General features: G+C 44.3%; 1 protein-coding gene across 1 annotated transcript in view; it reads left to right on the forward strand.

The window, feature by feature from the left end:
• The window catches only part of LOC135537536 (probable ATP-dependent RNA helicase DDX52), a 42486-nt gene extending 29435 nt beyond the window's left edge, over positions 1–13051 (forward strand). Inside the window, exons 11-15 of the mRNA XM_064963671.1 lie at positions 1649–1799; positions 5907–5982; positions 6372–6443; positions 7738–7953; positions 12904–13051. Of these exons, the coding sequence (XP_064819743.1) occupies positions 1649–1799; positions 5907–5982; positions 6372–6443; positions 7738–7953; positions 12904–12931 (543 nt within the window). The 3' untranslated portion in view covers positions 12932–13051. The remainder of the gene's footprint in view (positions 1–1648; positions 1800–5906; positions 5983–6371; positions 6444–7737; positions 7954–12903) is intronic.
• The last annotated feature ends 5888 nt before the right edge of the window (positions 13052–18939 follow it).

Below are 18939 nucleotides of genomic sequence, written 5' to 3' on the forward strand. Positions count from 1 at the left end.
TAACCCTAGTTTTAACCCTAAATCTAACCTCTAACCCTAAATCTAACCCTAAATCTAACCTCTAACCCTAAATCTAACCTTAACCTCTAACCCTAAATCTAACCTTAACCTCTAACCCTGAATCTAACCTTAACCTCTAACCCTAAATCTAACCTTAACCTCTAACCCTAAATCTAACCTTAACCTCTAACCCTAAATCTAACCTTAACCTCTAACCCTAAATCTAACCTATAGCCTCTAACCCTAAATCTAACCTTAACCTCTAACCCTAAATCTAACCTTAACCTCTAACCCTAAATCTAACCTTAACCTCTAACCCTAAATCTAACCTTAACCTCTAACCCTAAATCTAACCTTAACCTCTAACCCTAAATCTAACCTTAACCTCTAACCCTAAATCTAACCTTAACCTCTAACCCTAAATCTAACCTCTAACCCTAAATCTAACCTCTAACCCTAAATCTAACCTCTAACCCTAAATCTAACCTCTAACCCTAAATCTAACCTCTAACCCTAAATCTAACCTCTAACCCTAAATCTAACCTTAACCTCTAACCCTAAATCTAACCTTAACCTCTAACCCTAAATCTAACCTTAACCTCTAACCCTAAATCTAACCTTAACCTCTAACCCTAAATCTAACCTTAACCTCTAACCCTAAATCTAACCTTAACCTCTAACCCTAAATCTAACCTTAACCTCTAACCCTAAATCTAACCTTTAACTCTAAATCTAACCTTAACCTCTAACCCTAAATCTAACCTTTAACTCTAAATCTAACCTTAACCTCTAACCCTAAATCTAACCTTAACCTCTAACCCTAAATCTAACCTCTAACCCTAAATCTAACCTCTAACCCTAAATCTAACCTTAACCTCTAACCCTAAATCTAACCTTAACCTCTAACCCTAAATCTAACCTTAACCTCTAACCCTAAATCTAACCTTTAACTCTAAATCTAACCTTAACCTCTAACCCTAAATCTAACCTCTAACCCTAAATCTAACCTCTAACTCTAAATCTAACCTTAACCTCTAACCCTAAATCTAACCTTTAACTCTAAATCTAACCTTAACCTCTAACCCTAAATCTAACCTTAACCTCTAACCCTAAATCTAACCTCTAACCCTAAATCTAACCTCTAACCCTAAATCTAACCTTAACCTCTAACCCTAAATCTAACCTTAACCTCTAACCCTAAATCTAACCTTAACCTCTAACCCTAAATCTAACCTTTAACTCTAAATCTAACCTTAACCTCTAACCCTAAATCTAACCTCTAACCCTAAATCTAACCTCTAACCCTAAATCTAACCTCTAACCCTAAATCTAACCTCTAACCCTAAATCTAACCCTAAATCTAACCTTAACCTCTAACCCTAAATCTAACCTTAACCTCTAACCATCGTTTTAACCCAAAATCTAACCAGCAAAATGTCCTTAGGTCTCTATATTTTAGTTAGTTTACTATTCTAGTGTGGACTTCTGGTACTCCCAAGTATAGTACAACACGTGTACACACACACACACACACACACACACACACACACACACACACACACACACACACACACACTACTGTACTCCCAAGTATAGTACAACACACACTCCTATAAGTAATTCCCTAACAGTTGTTTTTTTTCTCCAGAGAGACAACGTGATCAGTAGTTTCCGGTCGGGTGATATCTGGGTGTTGATCTGTACGGCCCTGCTGGCCCGAGGTATCGACTTTAAGGGTGTCAACCTGGTGCTGAACTACGACTTCCCTACCAGCGCTGTGGAATACATCCACCGTATCGGTTAGTCCCTGCGTATCACTACACTACACTATCTGCACCAAGCTCTAAAAATCTCACCTCGTTTTATTAGTTACGTGTGCCGAATACGGTACTGGGTAACCGATGCCCCCGCTCCTACACATGACCTCGACGTGTAGGTGGGGGTAGAGTGACTGCAAAGACAATACACAGAGCAGCAGTGTAAAAACAAAGGGGGGGGGGGGGTCGATGTAAATAGTTTGGTGGCCATTTTGATTAGATGTACAGCAGTTTTATGGCTTGGAGGTCAAAGCTGTTAAGGAGCCTTCTGATCCTAGAGTTGGTGCTCCGGTACCGCTAGCCGTGAGGTAGCAGAGAAAACCGTCTGACTTGGTGCTCTGGTACCGCTAGCCGTGAGGTAACAGAGAAAACCGTCTGACTTGGTGCTCTGGTACCGCTAGCCGTGAGGTAGCAGAGAAAACCGTCTGACTTGGTGCTCTGGTACCGCTAGCCGTGAGGTAGCAGAGAAAACCGTCTGACTTGGTGCTCTGGTACCGCTAGCCGTGAGGTAACAGAGAAAACCGTCTGACTTGGTGCTCTGGTACCGCTAGCCGTGAGGTAGCAGAGAAAACCGTCTGACTTGGTGCTCTGGTACCGCTAGCCGTGAGGTAGCAGAGAAAACCGTCTGACTTGGTGCTCTGGTACCGCTAGCCGTGAGGTAGCAGAGAAACCGTCTGACTTGGTGCTCTGGTACCGCTAGCCGTGAGGTAGCAAAGAAAACCCCGTCTGACTTGGTGCTCTGGTACCGCTAGCCGTGAGGTAGCAAAGAAAACCGTCTGACTTGGTGCTCTGGTACCGCTAGCCGTGAGGTAGCAGAGAAAACCGTCTGACTTGGTGCTCTGGTACCGCTAGCCGTGAGGCAGCAGAGAAAACCGTCTGACTTGGTGCTCTGGTACCGCTAGCCGTGAGGTAGCAGAGAAAACCGTCTGACTTGGTGCTCTGGTACCGCTAGCCGTGAGGTAGCAGAGAAAACCGTCTGACTTGGTGCTCTGGTACCGCTAGCCGTGAGGTAGCAGAGAAAACCGTCTGACTTGGTGCTCTGGTACCGCTAGCCGTGAGGTAGCAGAGAAAACCGTCTGACTTGGTGCTCTGGTACCGCTAGCCGTGAGGTAGCAGAGAAAACCGTCTGACTTGGTGCTCTGGTACCGCTAGCCGTGAGGTAGCAAAGAAAACCGTCTGACTTGGTGCTCTGGTACCGCTAGCCGTGAGGTAGCAGAGAAAACCGTCTGACTTGGTGCTCTGGTACCGCTAGCCGTGAGGTAGTAGAGAAAACCGTCTGACTTGGTGCTCTGGTACCGCTAGCCGTGAGGTAGCAGAGAAAACCGTCTGACTTGGTGCTCTGGAGTCTTTGACCATTTTTTTGGGAGACCCCCTATTCCCTATATAGTGGTACTACTATAGACCAGGGCCCTATTCCCTATATAGTGCACTACTATAGACCAGAGCCCTATTCCCTATATAGTGGTACTACTATAGACCAGGGCCCTATTCCCTATATAGTGGCACTACTATAGACCAGAGCCCTATTCCCTATATAGTGCACTACTATAGACCAGAGCCCTATTCCCTATATAGTGGTACTACTATAGACCAGAGCCCTATTCCCTATATAGTACACTACTATAGACCAGAGCCCTATTCCCTACATAGTGCACTACTATAGACCAGGGCCCTATTCCCTACATAGTGCACTACTATAGACCAGGGCCCTATTCCCTATATAGTGGTACTACTATAGACCAGAGCCCTATTCCCTATATAGTACACTACTATAGACCAGAGCCCTATTCCCTACATAGTGCACTACTATAGACCAGGGCCCTATTCCCTATATAGTGCACCACTTTAGACCAGAGCCCTATTCCCTATATAGTGCACCACTTTAGACCAGAGCCCTATTCCCTATATAGTGCACTACTTTAGACCAGAGCCCTATTCCCTATATAGTGCACTACTATAGACCAGAGCCCTATTCCCTATATAGTGCACTACTATAGACCAGGGCCCTATTCCTATATAGTGCACTACTATAGACCAGAGCCCTATTCCCTATATAGTGCACTACTATAGACCAGGGCCCTATTCCCTATATAGTGCACTACTATAGACCAGGGCCCTATTCCCTATATAGTGCACTACTATAGACCAGGGCCCTATTCCCTATATAATGCACTACTATAGACCAGAGCCCTATTCCCTATATAGTGCACTACTTTAGACCAGGGCCCTATTCCCTATATAGTGCACTACTTTAGACCAGGGCCCTATTCCCTATATAGTGCACTACTATAGACCAGGGCCCTATTCCTATATAGTGCACTACTATAGACCAGAGCCCTATTCCCTATATAGTGCACTACTATAGACCAGAGCCCTATTCCTATATAGTGCACTACTATAGACCAGGCCCTATTCCCTATATAGTGCACTACTATAGACCAGAGCCCTATTCCCTACATAGTGCACTACTATAGACCAGGGCCCTATTCCTTCATAGTGCACTACTTTAGACCAGGGCCTATATAGTGCACTACTTTAGACCAGAGCCCTATTCCTATATAGTGCACTACTATAGACCAGGGCCCTATTCCTATATAGTGCACTGCTATAGACCAGGGCCCTATTCCTTCATAGTGCACTACTATAGACCAGGGCCCCTATATAGTGCACTACTTTAGACCAGAGCCCTATTCCCTATATAGTGCACTACTATAGACCAGGGCCCTATTCCCTATATAGTGCACTGCTATAGACCAGGGCCCTATTCCCTTCATAGTGCACTACTATAGACCAGGGCCCTATATAGTGCACTACTATAGACCAGAGCCCTATTCCCTATATAGTGCACTACTATAGACCAGGGCCCTATTCCCTATATAGTGCACTACTATAGACCAGGGCCCTATTCCCTATATAGTGCACTACTATAGACCAGGGCCCTATTCCTATATAGTGCACTACTATAGACCAGAGCCCTATTCCCTATATAGTGCACTACTTTAGACCAGGGCCCTATTCCCTATATAGTGCACTACTTTAGACCAGGGCCCTATTCCCTATAGTGCACTACTATAGACCAGGGCCCTATTCCTATATAGTGCACTACTATAGACAGAGCCCTATTCCCTATATAGTGCACTACTATAGACCAGAGCCCTATTCCCTATATAGTAATTACTATAGACCAGAGCCCTATTCCCTATATAGTGCACTACTATAGACCAGGGCCCTATTCCCTTCATAGTGCACTACTATAGACCAGGGCCCTATATAGTGCACTACTTTAGACCAGAGCCCTATTCCCTATATAGTGCACTACTATAGACCAGGGCCCTATTCCCTATATAGTGCACTGCTATAGACCAGGGCCCTATTCCCTTCATAGTGCACTACTATAGACCAGGGCCCTATATAGTGCACTACTATGACCAGGGCCCTATTCCCTATATAGTGCACTACTATAGACCAGTGCCCTAATCCCTATATAGTGCACTACTTTAGACCAGAGCCCTATTCCCTATATAGTGCACTACTATAGACCAGGGCCCTATTCCCTATATAGTGCACTACTATAGACCAGAGCCCTATTCCCTATATAGTGCACTACTATAGACCAGAGCCCTATTCCCTATATAGTGCACTACTATAGACCAGAGCCCTATTCCCTATATAGTGCACTACTATAGACCAGAGCCCTATTCCCTATATAGTGCACTACTATAGACCAGGGCCCTATTCCCTTCATAGTGCACTACTTTAGACCAGGGCCCTATATAGTGCACTACTTTAGACCAGAGCCCTATTCCCTATATAGTGCACTACTATAGACCAGGGCCCTATTCCCTATATAGTGCACTGCTATAGACCAGGGCCCTATTCCCTTCATAGTGCACTACTATAGACCAGGGCCCTATATAGTGCACTACTATAGACCAGGGCCCTATTCCCTATATAGTGCACTACTATAGACCAGTGCCCTAATCCCTATATAGTGCACTACTTTAGACCAGAGCCCTATTCCCTATATAGTGCACCAGTTACAGTATGTATGTAATGAAGGGTTGTCCATCTTTGTATATCTAATCCTAGGTCGTACTGGCAGGGCGGGACGCACAGGGAGAGCTGTCACCTTCTTCACCGAGGATGACAAGCCTCTTCTACGCAGGTACATCAGGGGAGGAGCCTAGGGATCCACAGGGGGAGGGGCTTGTAAGCAGCACGGTCTGATGGGAGCTGTGGTATTAACTCACCTCTCTCTCTCCCTCCCCCCACCTCTCTCCCTCTCCCCCCCACCCTCTCTCTCCTCTCCCCCCACCTCTCTCTCCCTCTCCCCACCTCTCTCTCTCTCTCCCCCCACCTCTCTCTCTCTCTCCCCCCCCACCTCTCCCTCTCTCCCCCACCTCTCTCTCCTCTCCCCCCACCTCTCTCTCTCTCTCCACCCCCACCTCTCTCTCTCTCCCCCCCACCTCTCTCTCTCTCTCCCCCCCCCTCTCTCTCTCTCTCTCCCCCCCACCTCTCTCTCTCCCTCTCCCCCCCACCTCTCTCTCTCTCCAGTATTGCCAATGTGATCAAACAGGCCGGTTGTCCTGTCCCTGGCTACATGGTAGGCTTTAAAAAGATACACAGGTGAGTTTACAGCTGCCTAGAAAGGTTTAATCATGTATGTGGTTTATCTGATGTTCCCTGTCTGTTATTATGCAGTAGTAGATGTGTTATAAATCATAACTGTTATCCCTTAGCAAGGTTTAATCATGACGACTCACACACTGTGCTGCCAGTGTAGGACGCAAGATAAAACAGACATTTAGAGGAGGAGAGAGAGAATGGAAGGGAAGCTTTCCGTCTTGTTATGACATGTTCTCTGAATTAGGACCACTGAATTACACCAACGGAGGAACTCTGAATGCCTTTGAACGTTAGCTAGATAACAACCTTGTGTGCCGAGCGGCACCAGAATTAAAAACACACTTTCTGTAGTTAATAAATCCAATGTGAAACGTGATCACTACAGTATCCTTAACTAGCATTGAAAAAGTCAATACATTTTTTTAAATTAAACATCTCCCTCATTTCGTAATGATGCTTGTAACGTTGTCAGTAGCTCCAGTAACCTATGGGTCAGAGGGGAGGGGCTACAGTAACCCATGGGTCAGAGGGGAGGGGCTACGGTAACCCATGGGTCAGAGGGGAGGGGCTACGGTAACCCATGGGTCAGAGGGGAGGGGCTACGAGTAACCCATGGGTCAGAGGGGAGGGGCTACTGGTAACCCATGGGTCAGAGGGGAGGGCTACGGTAACCCATGGGTCAGAGGGAGGGGCTACGGTAACCCATGGGTCAGAGGGGAGGGGCTACGGTAACCCATGGGTCAGAGGGGAGGGGCTACGGTAACCCATGGGTCAGAGGGGAGGGGCTACGGTAACCCATGGGTCAGAGGGGAGGGCTACGGTAACCCATGGGTCAGGGGAGGGGCTACGGTAACCCATGGCTCAGGGGGAGGGGCTACGGTAACCTATGGCTCAGGGGGAGGGGCTACGGTAACCTATGGCTCAGGGGGAGGGGCTACGGTAACCTATGGCTCAGGGGGAGGGGCTACGGTAACCTATGGCTCAGAGGGGAGGGGCTACGGTAACCCATGGCTCAGAGGGGAGGGGCTACGGTAACCTATGGCTCAGCGGGGAGGGGCTACGGTAACCTATGGCTCAGAGGGGAGGGGCTACGGTAACCTATGGCTCAGAGGGGAGGGGCTACGGTAACCTATGGCTCAGGTGGGAGGGGCTACGGTAACCTATGGCTCAGGTGGGAGGGGCTACGGTAACCTATGGCTCAGGTGGGAGGGGCTACGGTAACCTATGGCTCAGGGGGGAGGGGCTACGGTAACCTGAAAATAAAAACCTAACAAAAGCATAACTGTATCTGCAGTAAGGTAAAACGGCAGCTCCAGAAGAAACCGCCGAAGAGGAGCACTATCCGTACCACGCCTCAATTTGTACTGAAGAAGGGAAGAGGAGGAGAGAAGACGGGAGGAGGAGCGGAAGGAGGACTGGGAGGCCCAAAGAAAGGAGCTGACGGACAGACGAAGGGAGATAAAGGACAGAAGTCGCCTGCTGGAGTCCAGTCTAAGGTCCAGGGGATGAGGTAGGAGCTCTGATCATGGAGAGGAAACAAAGTCGAGAGTCGAGGTCCTTTGCCTCGGACTTTCTTTTCCAGTCTGTTTTGAGGAGGAAAAGATGAATTGAGAAACATCCATCTGGGTTAATGTGCACTAACTGTCTTCTTTTGACGATGTCATCAGACATATTTGTGTTTAGTGTACTGTGAGGTTGACACTGACTACCGACCCCTAGACTCTCTCTATCGCCTCTTTCAATTCAAAGGGCATTATTGTCATGGGAAACATATGTTTACATTGCCAAAGCAAGTGAAGGAGATAATAAACAAAGAATGAACCGTACATATTACACTCACCGTAGTTTCAGAGGAGTAGAGACATGGCATATTATGGCTTTGTACAGTGTTATAACGATGTGCAGATGTGACCGACCGGCTCGATTCGGTCTGAGGTGATAACATTTGAAACGGTTGTTTTTTACATTGGTTAAAAGTAGAGACTCAGAGCTATAAATCAATACATCTTACACTACAGTTGAGGAACAATGGGAAAGTAATTCTGCTTAGAAAGTTGATACATTTATAACCTTACTTTTGAGAAAATGACCCTTGAATGTTTTGGTACCTACTGGAGAGATCTTCTTTTGTCTCCACCCATTCAGCATCGTTCACGCCCTCTTAAGCCTTTAGCCCCGCCCATCTCTTTTAACTATTCACATGTGAGGCCATGTACTAAACAACCAAAGGTATAAAGGTGGTTTATTTAATTAATATGGCGTGCCAGAGTGTGCTCAGGGCGTTCGTAAACTCAGAGCGTTGTCAGTTCGTTAAGTGTTTCGCTCTGAGTGCACACTCTGTCCTTGGAGTCGGGTTGATCCGAGGGTTCTGACCTCACAGCAGTCAAGCACCCAAGCTAACTTGCCAGCTACGTCCAGAAACAAATGAGAGAAGACCACACTGACCACTTTACTCGCCCCGGCAGAGCTGGTTATGCTGTTGCCATGTTATCCGGAGCGTTTACTGGCCATATCCAACAGGGGTGTTGAACCTCGGTAAATGTGTCAGTTATTCTGCACTCTGAAATCGGAGTAGAGCCAGAGGGAATTTACCAGCTACCTCTATCCTCAGCTGTCGCAGTGACATCATGAACGTATTGAAATGGTTACTTGCATAGTGGAGTCTTTTGTTAAGACATGTAGCGAGCTAGCTAAACAGTGAACCATAATGACATTACTACCCAACTCATGACGTTATTACACATGTAGCTAGCTAGCTAAACAATGAACCATAATCCCAACTCATGAAGTTACTATTCTGCATGAATCTGCAGGTAGCTAACCAACTAGGTGTAATGCTAGCTAGTTAACATTAGGCTATAGCCAGCTAGCATTAGGCTATAGCCAGCAATGCAAATGGCTCTGCGATACAAATTATATTACAACACAGATCATACATGTAACGTTAGCTAGCGAGCCAGCCAGCCAGCCAGCTGTATCTAGCTAGACTATCTTACTCGTGTATACATGGATGGACGCTTCTCCCTCTGTCACGGATGCCATGGTTGGCCTTAGTTTGAAGATGTAATCCGGAGACCGGTGTTTTATACAACAACCTTCTGTGTTCTCTTTTCGGCTCAGTCCGCATATTTGCAATCAATTGCCCGAATTTTCCCATCTCCTTAGCTATCATACTGACCAGCTCATGTTAGACAGAAGCGTGCTACATGGCAGACCAATCCAAACTCATCTCCCGGCATGCCCAGCCCACTCATTATCTCAGCCAATCATGTCTTGCGTGAAGATTGCTGACTTTTTCTGTGGCAAAGTCAACTAGGCTCGTAGTTTTAACAGTTTTATTGGGTTTCTATATGTTTGTTATTAAGGCACATGAAAGTTCACATAATTCAGCATTTCTGCCAAAAAACGCATTTTGATAAGTAATTTATGTTCAAATGGTGTGGTGGGGTTCTCCTGTGAAGTAGAGATGCGCAAAATAAGGCGCTCGCTGGCTCCGTGCGCGCTCCCGCTGGCTCCGTGCGCGCTCCCGCTGGCTCCGTGCGCGCTCCCGCTGGCTCCGTGCGCGCTCCCGCTGGCTCCGTGCGCGCTCCAGCTGGCTCCGTGCGCGCTCCCGCTGGCTCCGTGCGCGCTCCCGCTGGCTCGGCTGTTGTATTGTGGAATCTTCAGTCAATACATTTAATTAAGACGAAAGAGAATGTAAATACTACAGGGAATTAATCTTTTGGCTGAGATCCCGTTAATGGGATTGATATGACAACAGTCAGTGAAAGTGCAGGGCGCCAAATTTAAAACAGAAATCTCATAATTAAAATTCCTCAGACATACAAGTATTCACACCATTTTAAAGATACACTTCTTGTTAATTCCACCACAGTGTCCGATTTCAACTAGGCTTTACAGCGAAAGCACCACAAACGATTATGTTAGGTCAGTGCCAAGTCACAGAAAAACAGCCATTTTTCCAGCCAAAGAGAGGAGTCACAAAAACCACAAATAGAGATAAAATGAATCACTAACCTTTGATGATCTTCATCAGATTACACTCATAGGACTTCATGTTACACAATACATGTATGTTTTGTTTGATAAAGTTCATATTTATATAAAAAAAATTGGAGTTTACATTGGCACGTTATGTTCAGTAGTTCCAAAAACTTTGGTGATTTTGCAGAGAACCACATCAATTTACAGAAATGCTCATAATAAATGTTGATGAAAATACAAGTGTTATGCATGGAACTTTAGATACACCTCCTTAATGCAACCACTGTGTCAGATTTCAAAAGCTTTACGGAAAAATCAAACCATGCTATAATCTGAGTACGGCACTCAAAGAACCAACAAGCCAAAAAGATATCCGGCATATTGTGCAGTCAACACAAGTCAGAAATAACATAATATTCACTTACCTTTGATGATCTTCATCAGAATGCACTCCCAGGAATCCAAGTTCCACAATAAATGTTTGTTTTGTTTGATAATGTCCATTTATGTCAAAATAGCTTCTTTTGTTAGCGCGTTTGGTAAACAAATCAAACCTCACAAAGCGAGTTCACTAGTTGCAGACCAAATGTCAAAAAGTTCTGTTACAGTCCGTAGAAAACATGTCAAACGATGTATAGAATCAATCTTTAGGATGTTTTTATCGTATATCTTCAATAATGAATTCCTTTGTCTGTAGAAAAGCTATGGAACGCAAGCTAACTCTCTCATGACCGCGCGTCACGAGTGTTCAGCCCCCCCTTCACAGTAGAAGCCTGAAACAACGTTCTAAAGACTGTTGACATCTAGTGGAAGCCTTAGGAAGTGCAAGATGACCCATATCCCACTGTGTATTCAATAGGGGCTGAGTTGAAAAACGACCAACCTCAGATTTCCCACTTCCTGGTTGGATTTTTTCTCAGGTTTTTGCCTGCCATATGAGTTCTGTTATACTCACAGACATCATTCAAACAGTTTTAGAAACTTCAGAGTGTTTATATACCAAATATACTAATAATATGCATATATTAGCAACTGAGACTGAGTAGCAGGCAGTTTACACTGGGCACCTTATTCATCCAAGCTACTCAATACTGCCCCCCAGCCATCAATCAATCAATCAAATTTTATTTATATAGCCCTTCGTACATCAGCTCATATCTCAAAGTGCTGTACAGAAACCCAGCCTAAAACCCCAAACAGCAAGCAATGCAGGTGTAGAAGCACGGTGGTTAGGAAAAACTCCCTAGAAAGGCCAAAACCTAGGAAGAAACCTAGAGAGGAACCAGGCTATGTGGGGTGGCCAGTCCTCTTCTGGCTGTGCCGGGTAGAGATTATAACAGAACATGGCCAAGATGTTCAAATGTTCATAAATGACCAGCATGGTCGAATAATAATAAGGCAGAACAGTTGAAACTGGAGCAGCAGCACGGCCAGGTGGACTGGGGACAGCAAGGAGTCATCATGTCAGGTAGTCCTGCGGCATGGTCCTAGGGCTCAGGTCCTCCGAGAGAGAGGAGAGAATTAGAGAACGCACACTTAGATTCACACAGGACACCGAATTGGACAGGAGAAGTACTCCAGATATAACAAACTGACCCCAGCCGGCAGGACCAAATCAGAGAGATAGGTAGGAGCAAGCCCATGTAATGCTTTGTAGGTTAGCAGTAAAACCTTGAAATCAGCCCTTGCTTTGACAGGAAGCCAGTATAGGGAGGCTAGCACTGGAGTAATGTGATCAATTTTTTTGGTTCTAGTCAGGATTCTAGCAGCCGTATTTAGCACTAACTGAAGTTTATTTAGTGCTTTATCCGGCCATAAGAAGTTAATGGGACATTCCTCAGCTATGGAAATCATATATCTGGTTTCTCCCTCAGCCAGAATAATTCTTGGATACATTTTTTTAATGCTCGCTTTATGTGATTAGTAAATGCACAGAAGTTTGGAATTGATTGAGATGTTCTTATTTGGGAGTATTTCTCACAGTAGAGGCAGTGCATCTGTCTCTACCTCCCCTGTCGTGCAGTGACCAGATACACTCTTCTTTGGGCGGCCATGTTTCTTTGCGTCTCCCTTTAATAGCCAATTGGTGAGGCTGTGTTTGGTCAGGATCTGTCTCTGTTTTGTATCTCTGACAGTAGATATTTTCCTGTCTCTTTTCAAGCCAAATAGCAATTTAGTTCATTCTGTGTTTCATTTTCCCAACTTGCCAAATACGAGGTTTTAATTTCTATAACAATTTTGTTGATTTCCTTGTGTGTTTGGATAATAGTGTAGTTTAGTGTTTTTAACAACAGCTGGCAGGGGACGGCTGGATTCTCGTACTCTTTTCTCTCAATTCAATTTGCTTTATTGGCGTAATAGCAATGTACATATTGACAAAACATACTTTGGAGATTTTTTAAATATTTTTTTTTGTAAGTTAATCAAAATTGTCAATGGGACAATCATTCACAACAATAATCTCTCTTGTTCTCAGGAAAAAGAAGAAAGGAAAGAAGAACTGAGAAGACAGATGGGAAGACAGGCAGATGAGAGGAAGGAGAAGACCGATAATACTGGCCTGTTGCTTTCAGATACGTGTGATTTGTATTTCTTGGACATTCTAATAAAAACAGTTGATTTAATGAAGTCAATTAAGAGCAAATTCTTAAAACCAGACATCACAAAATATATGTAAGACACAGATAAACATAAAGGTGTACAAGATGGATACATACAGTACCAGTCAAAAGTTTGGACACCTACTCATTGAAGGGTCTTAATTTTTACTATTTTCTACATCTAGAATAATAGTGAAGACATCACAACCATGAAATAACACACATGGAATATTGTAGTAACCAAAAAAAGTGTTAACAAATCTAAATATATTTGAGATTTTAGATTCTTCAAAGTAGCCAAGCTGATGACAGCTTGGCATGCTCTCAACCAGCTTCACCTGGAATGCTTTTATTTATATGCATTTTATTGCATGACATAAGTATTTGATCACCTACCAACCAGTAAGAATTCCGGCTCTCACAGACCTGTTAGTTTTTCTTTAAGAAGCCCTCCTGTTCTCCACTCATTACCTGTATTAACTGCACCTGTTTGAACTCGTTACCTGTATAAAAGACACCTGTCCACACACTCAATCAAACAGACTCCAACCTCTCCACAATGGCCAACACCAGAGAGCTGTTTTAGGACATCAGGGATAAAATTGTAGTCCTGCACAAGGCTGGGATGCGTCTACAGGACAATAGGCAAGCAGCTTGGTGAGAAGGCAACAACTGTTGGCGCAATTATTAGAAAATGGAAAGTTCAAGATGACGGTCAATCACCCTCGGTCTGGGGCTCCATGCAAGATCTCACCTTGTGGGGCATCAATGATCATGAGGAAGGTGAGAGATCAGCCCAGAACTACACGGCAGGACCTGATCAATGACCTGAAGAGAGCTGGGACCACAGTCTCAAAGAAAACCATTAGTAACACACTACGCCGTCATGGATTAAAATCCTGCAGCGCACGCAAGGTCCCCCTGCTCAAGCCACCGCATGTCCAGGTCCGTCTGAAGTTTGCCAATGACCATCTGGATGATCCAGAGAGGGAATGAGAGAAGGTCATGTGGTCTGATGAGACAAAAATAGAGCTTTTTGGTCTTAACTCCACTCGCCGTGTTTGGAGGAAGAAGAATGATGAGTACAACCCCAAGAACACCATCCCAACCGTGAAGCATGGAGGTGGAAACATCATTCTTTGGGGATGCTTTTCTGCAAAGGGGACAGGACGACTGCACCATATTGAGGGGAGGATGGATGGGGCCATGTATCGTGAGATCTTGGCCAACAACCTCCTTCCCTCAGTAAGAGCATTGAAGATGGGTCGTGGCTGGGTCTTCCAGCATGACAACGACCCGAAACACAGCCAGGGCAACTAAGGAGTGGCCCCGTAAGAAGCATCTCAAGGTCCTGGAGTGGCCTAGCCAGTCTCCAGACCTGAACCCAATAGATAATCTTTGGAGGGAGCTGAAAGTCCATATTGCCCAGCGACAGCCCCGAAACCTGAAGGAGTCTGAAGGTCTGTATGGAGGAGTGGGCCAAAATCCCTGCTGCAGTGTGTGCAAACCTGGTCAAGAACTACAGGAAACGTATAATCTCTGTAATTGCAAACAGGTTTCTGTACCAAATATTAAGTTATGTTTTTCTGATGTATCAAATACTTATGTCATGCAAATTAATTACTTAAAAATCATACAATGTGATTTTCTGGATTCCGTCTCTCACAGATTCCGTCTCTCAACAGTTGAAATGTACCTATGATAAAAATTACAGACCTCTACATGCTTTGTAAGTAGGAAAACCTGCAAAATCGGCAGTGTATCAAATACTTGTTCTCCCCACTGTATATACACGTATATTATTCCCGACATCCCAGTTGTCTTGAACTCACTGAAGTCAAGACTTCTCAGTTCCGAGTTGTTTTGAGCGTGGCACAAATCATGCTTCATTGACAGCATGGCCAGTGTTGAATGGTTATCATTTTAAACATGGAAAAGAGCCCCTTAATCCCAGATTTGGGACCACACAGCCACTCCACTGAATAGCAGGCTTGTGATCGCTTTGCAATGCTTGCAGTTAGCCACTGACACTGATTCCTTCCAAACCACTCATTGTTGAATTTGCGATTTCCAACTTGTTGTGTAATGTTTGCACCGATACATTTGATCTCTTCCTTTGACAAGGATTAAAAAGGATTCGCCAGTATATTGTCAACTTGATGCATGATGACTGCTAGCTAAGATTTTGAAAGTAAGATGTTGACATGATCAGTCCAATCAAAGCTACTGTAGATATAACGTGATTTGACGTGATTTTATCTGTGGCCAATGACCTTGAGACTTTTCGGATGGGCACTTTTATTGTAACTCTATGGCAGGACCCAAGGGGACAAAATTGTCTAGCTCTACCCTTAGACTTGTTGGTGACGTAGTGTCCCCACGAGTGACAGAACACTGAGACAATAACGAGGCAACGCTCTGTATTTGCTGCTGGCTCGCCCCACCACCAAAGAAAGCACTGAGCTAGGCTGAAACACCTGCATTTTATAACTGCCTTACTCAAGAAATAAAAAAAAAGAGACCATGTTTGTTTCCAGCTTTTATTAACTCAATGATATATATTTGTCTACATTTTTTGCAAACTGATATGTGACGTATTATTGCCAAAATAACATGCAAAACGGGTCGCCATTTGCTCTTTACATATTAGTGTTCATAGAATATTAGTGTAACATTTGGTAGTTGTACGTCATTGTAAATAAGAATTTGTTCTTAATCTACGTGCCTGGTGAAGCATTTTGGGAAGGTGTGTGTTATGGGTGTAAAATGGCACTTTGATGCCGTCTGTCGGTAAATGTGAATTACTGCAACACCACTGTAACCCGGATGTTTTGCAATGTGCTGTTACAAGTCTGGTTACTGGCATCAGTGACTCTGTCTCGTCAGTTTAGTCCCTATGCCGACAGGAGACGCTCTGATCACTCCTGATATGTAGTTATTAAGAATATGCAACATTGATTCATAACATGTTATCATTAGTCCCCTGACGCCGAAGACGTCGATTAAGACAACGCCCCGCACCTCTGATTCAGAGGGGTTGGGGTTAAATTTCGGAGGACACATTTCAGTTGTACAACTGTCCAGGTATCCCCCTTTCCCAATACAATAACAGTGGCCCTAGACTCTGATTGAATGTCAGCTTTACCCCGGGGTGAAAGTAATGTATGTTCCGGTAGGGCGAACCTATTACAATTGATTCAACATGCCCCCCCCCCAAAAAAAACTACAGGCTATTACACCATTATGGAACAGTACTGCATGTCAGCCGCATGAACAATTAGCGGAATTGACTGGAAACCGGGTGGAATGTTCTCCAAACTGCGTTGTAGTTTGGGGAGAAAACTGACGTTTTGTCATGGCGGAGATGAGTGGTCGAGACCGAGGACAACAGTGGATACATCAATTCAGACTACAAGTGTACTGCTTCCTAATGACAATTACAGGATATTTCAATCTATACGGAGGTGTTTTGTAACACATGTATCTTTCCATTCATCAAATTGCGGAGTCACTGTTGGGGTTTGGATGCTGAAATGAATTTGTAAGTGGATGACTGTGCGCGGGTAGCCCAGGAGCGCCTTTAAGTGATTGTTTGACAACCGGATGAAAACACCATAACTGGTTGTGTTTATGCCACGTTTACAAAAAAAGCATAAACTAAGCTTTCCCTAAATTGAATTAAATTGGCAAAATTATACAACCTAATTAGCTTACTCCTGTCTATACATAAATGAATAAAATCATTCAAAATAGGCTACTACACCAGAAAGCATGATTTAGCAACAGAGGATCCTTAGCTTATTGTATTAACGTGTGGATTGTTTTAAATCGCATCAACTATTCGGAAGGACCCGCAATTTGGGCCGCCGCTGCTGCAATACCAATAGATGACTGTTGGGTTGCGACTGTCAGTGAAAAGCAGAGACCCAGCCATGCACATCGCAATATTTAAAGATTACAAACCGGAAAAACTGTTTAGAAAGCAAATGGATATTGCTGTAATACATTACAGTGAAAAGACTCCAATCTGTATTTTAGCTTTCAAAATTCTTAACTTAATCGAACGAACAGTAGCCTTTCTTCCTGGCACCAGCAGAGAACATCGGCCATGTCCCCCCCGCTGTGTGCATATTCAGTCTTTATCATTGGATCTGTGACACTTTTGTTTGTTTTTGGACAATAATGTCCCCCTCCATTGTATTTGTGCCTCCCGTTTTCGTAGGCCAATTATATGGATCAGAGGTCGGGTTTTGTTGATCTGTTCGTCAGTGTCAGCAGAGTAGGCGACTCTTGTCATTTTCGCAGTAAAAATACAAAAATGCGTGCGTGCTCTTGGCTGACCTCTACCGATAACAAATGCCATCTACTTTCACACCCGGCTTTACCTTAACATCCCATCACGTATAAAACAAACCTGTTACAATTGTAGAATCTATGAACATAGAAACGAATCCCATTCTGTTTAAGTATTCATCTTATGATGCCCGTGTCAACAAGGACAATCCAATTGTGTGTTTTTCCTCCTCCGGGTCTTGTATAAAAAATGGAATGTTTGTGACGAATGTCATTTATATTTAACAATGTGTTTGTTTGTGAACGGGCTGGAAAAAGGAAAACAATGCTGTTGGATCAGGAACTGGGTCAAGTGGGCGGGGATCATAAGGTGAATAGAATACATGAACATTACTGTGTAGAAGCTGTCGGTGAATAGAATACATGAACATTACTGTGTAGAAGCTGTCCCAGGCTGGCAGACAGTAACCGGTATGTAACAATATGTACTTTTCTTAGTCCCCGTTTCTCAAATAAGTTCAAATTTAAGAAACGTTTATTCACCACACCTTATTAGATCTTCAACATTGCAGAACCAATTTTATTTTTTGGTAAACTTTATTTTCTAAAATTACATCATCGACAAAATTATTGGCACAGAGCTAGTACTTGGTTGCACAGCCTATTGACCAAGATAACCGCAGACAAACACTTCTTGAAGCAAAAAATATACATGCTTGACACACCTTTTCAACTGTCAATTTGGGGACTGTTGGCTGGGCACGCCAGAACCTCTGTTTAGGGGTCATTGTCCTGCTGGAAGACCCACAACCTTTAATGGAGACCCAGTTTTTGGATACTGGGTTGAACATTGGACTCCAGAAACCCAGAATCTGCTGATTTCATGTCTTGCACGTGTTCCAAGACCACTAGTACCAGAAGCAGCAAAGCAACCCAACAGCATTATCAAACCTCCACCATCTTTGATTGTAGGGAGGGTGTTATTTTATCTGAATGTTTTGTTTTGGTTGTTGGTAAACACCAGGAAGACCCCGCTGCTGAAGGAGACACCAGAAAGCCTGATTTGGACCCCCCCCCCCTCCCGCCAACAAGACAAAATAATCAATGAGCAGATTATCAGGGCATTTTAGAGTGCAATGTCTCTCTGTTGAAGGGTGTGGGTCTTCGAGTAGGACAACAACCCTAAAACACACAGAAGCACCCTGGAATGGTTCAAGAAGAAACCGCTGGACTGTTCTGGAGAAGTGAAGAGTCCAGAATCACATCCATTTCCCTGGGGGAGAGCTCCAAACAGCAGTTGGTGGAGGGCATTGGATAACTAGATCCGTTATTTTCTGAAGGTTAAATCGCCAGTAGAATAGTGCAGCAAGCTCATTGATGGAAGAAGAAACATTTGTCTGCAGTTATCTGGAACAAAAAGCTGTGCAAAAACAAGTACTAGCAACAAAATAACATATGTTCTGCAATGTTGACAATCCAATAACAAAAGGTGTGGAGACCAATTTCAAACGTTAACTTAAGAGAAGAAGAAGGGAATTATTTAAGAGAAGTTGCAAGGATGCCAATCTATTTGGCTGCAACTGTACATCTAGAATATGGAAAGATACATATTCCTCACA

Source organism: Oncorhynchus masou, unplaced genomic scaffold, assembly GCF_036934945.1.
Source record: "Oncorhynchus masou masou isolate Uvic2021 unplaced genomic scaffold, UVic_Omas_1.1 unplaced_scaffold_808, whole genome shotgun sequence".
NCBI lineage: Eukaryota > Metazoa > Chordata > Actinopteri > Salmoniformes > Salmonidae > Oncorhynchus > Oncorhynchus masou.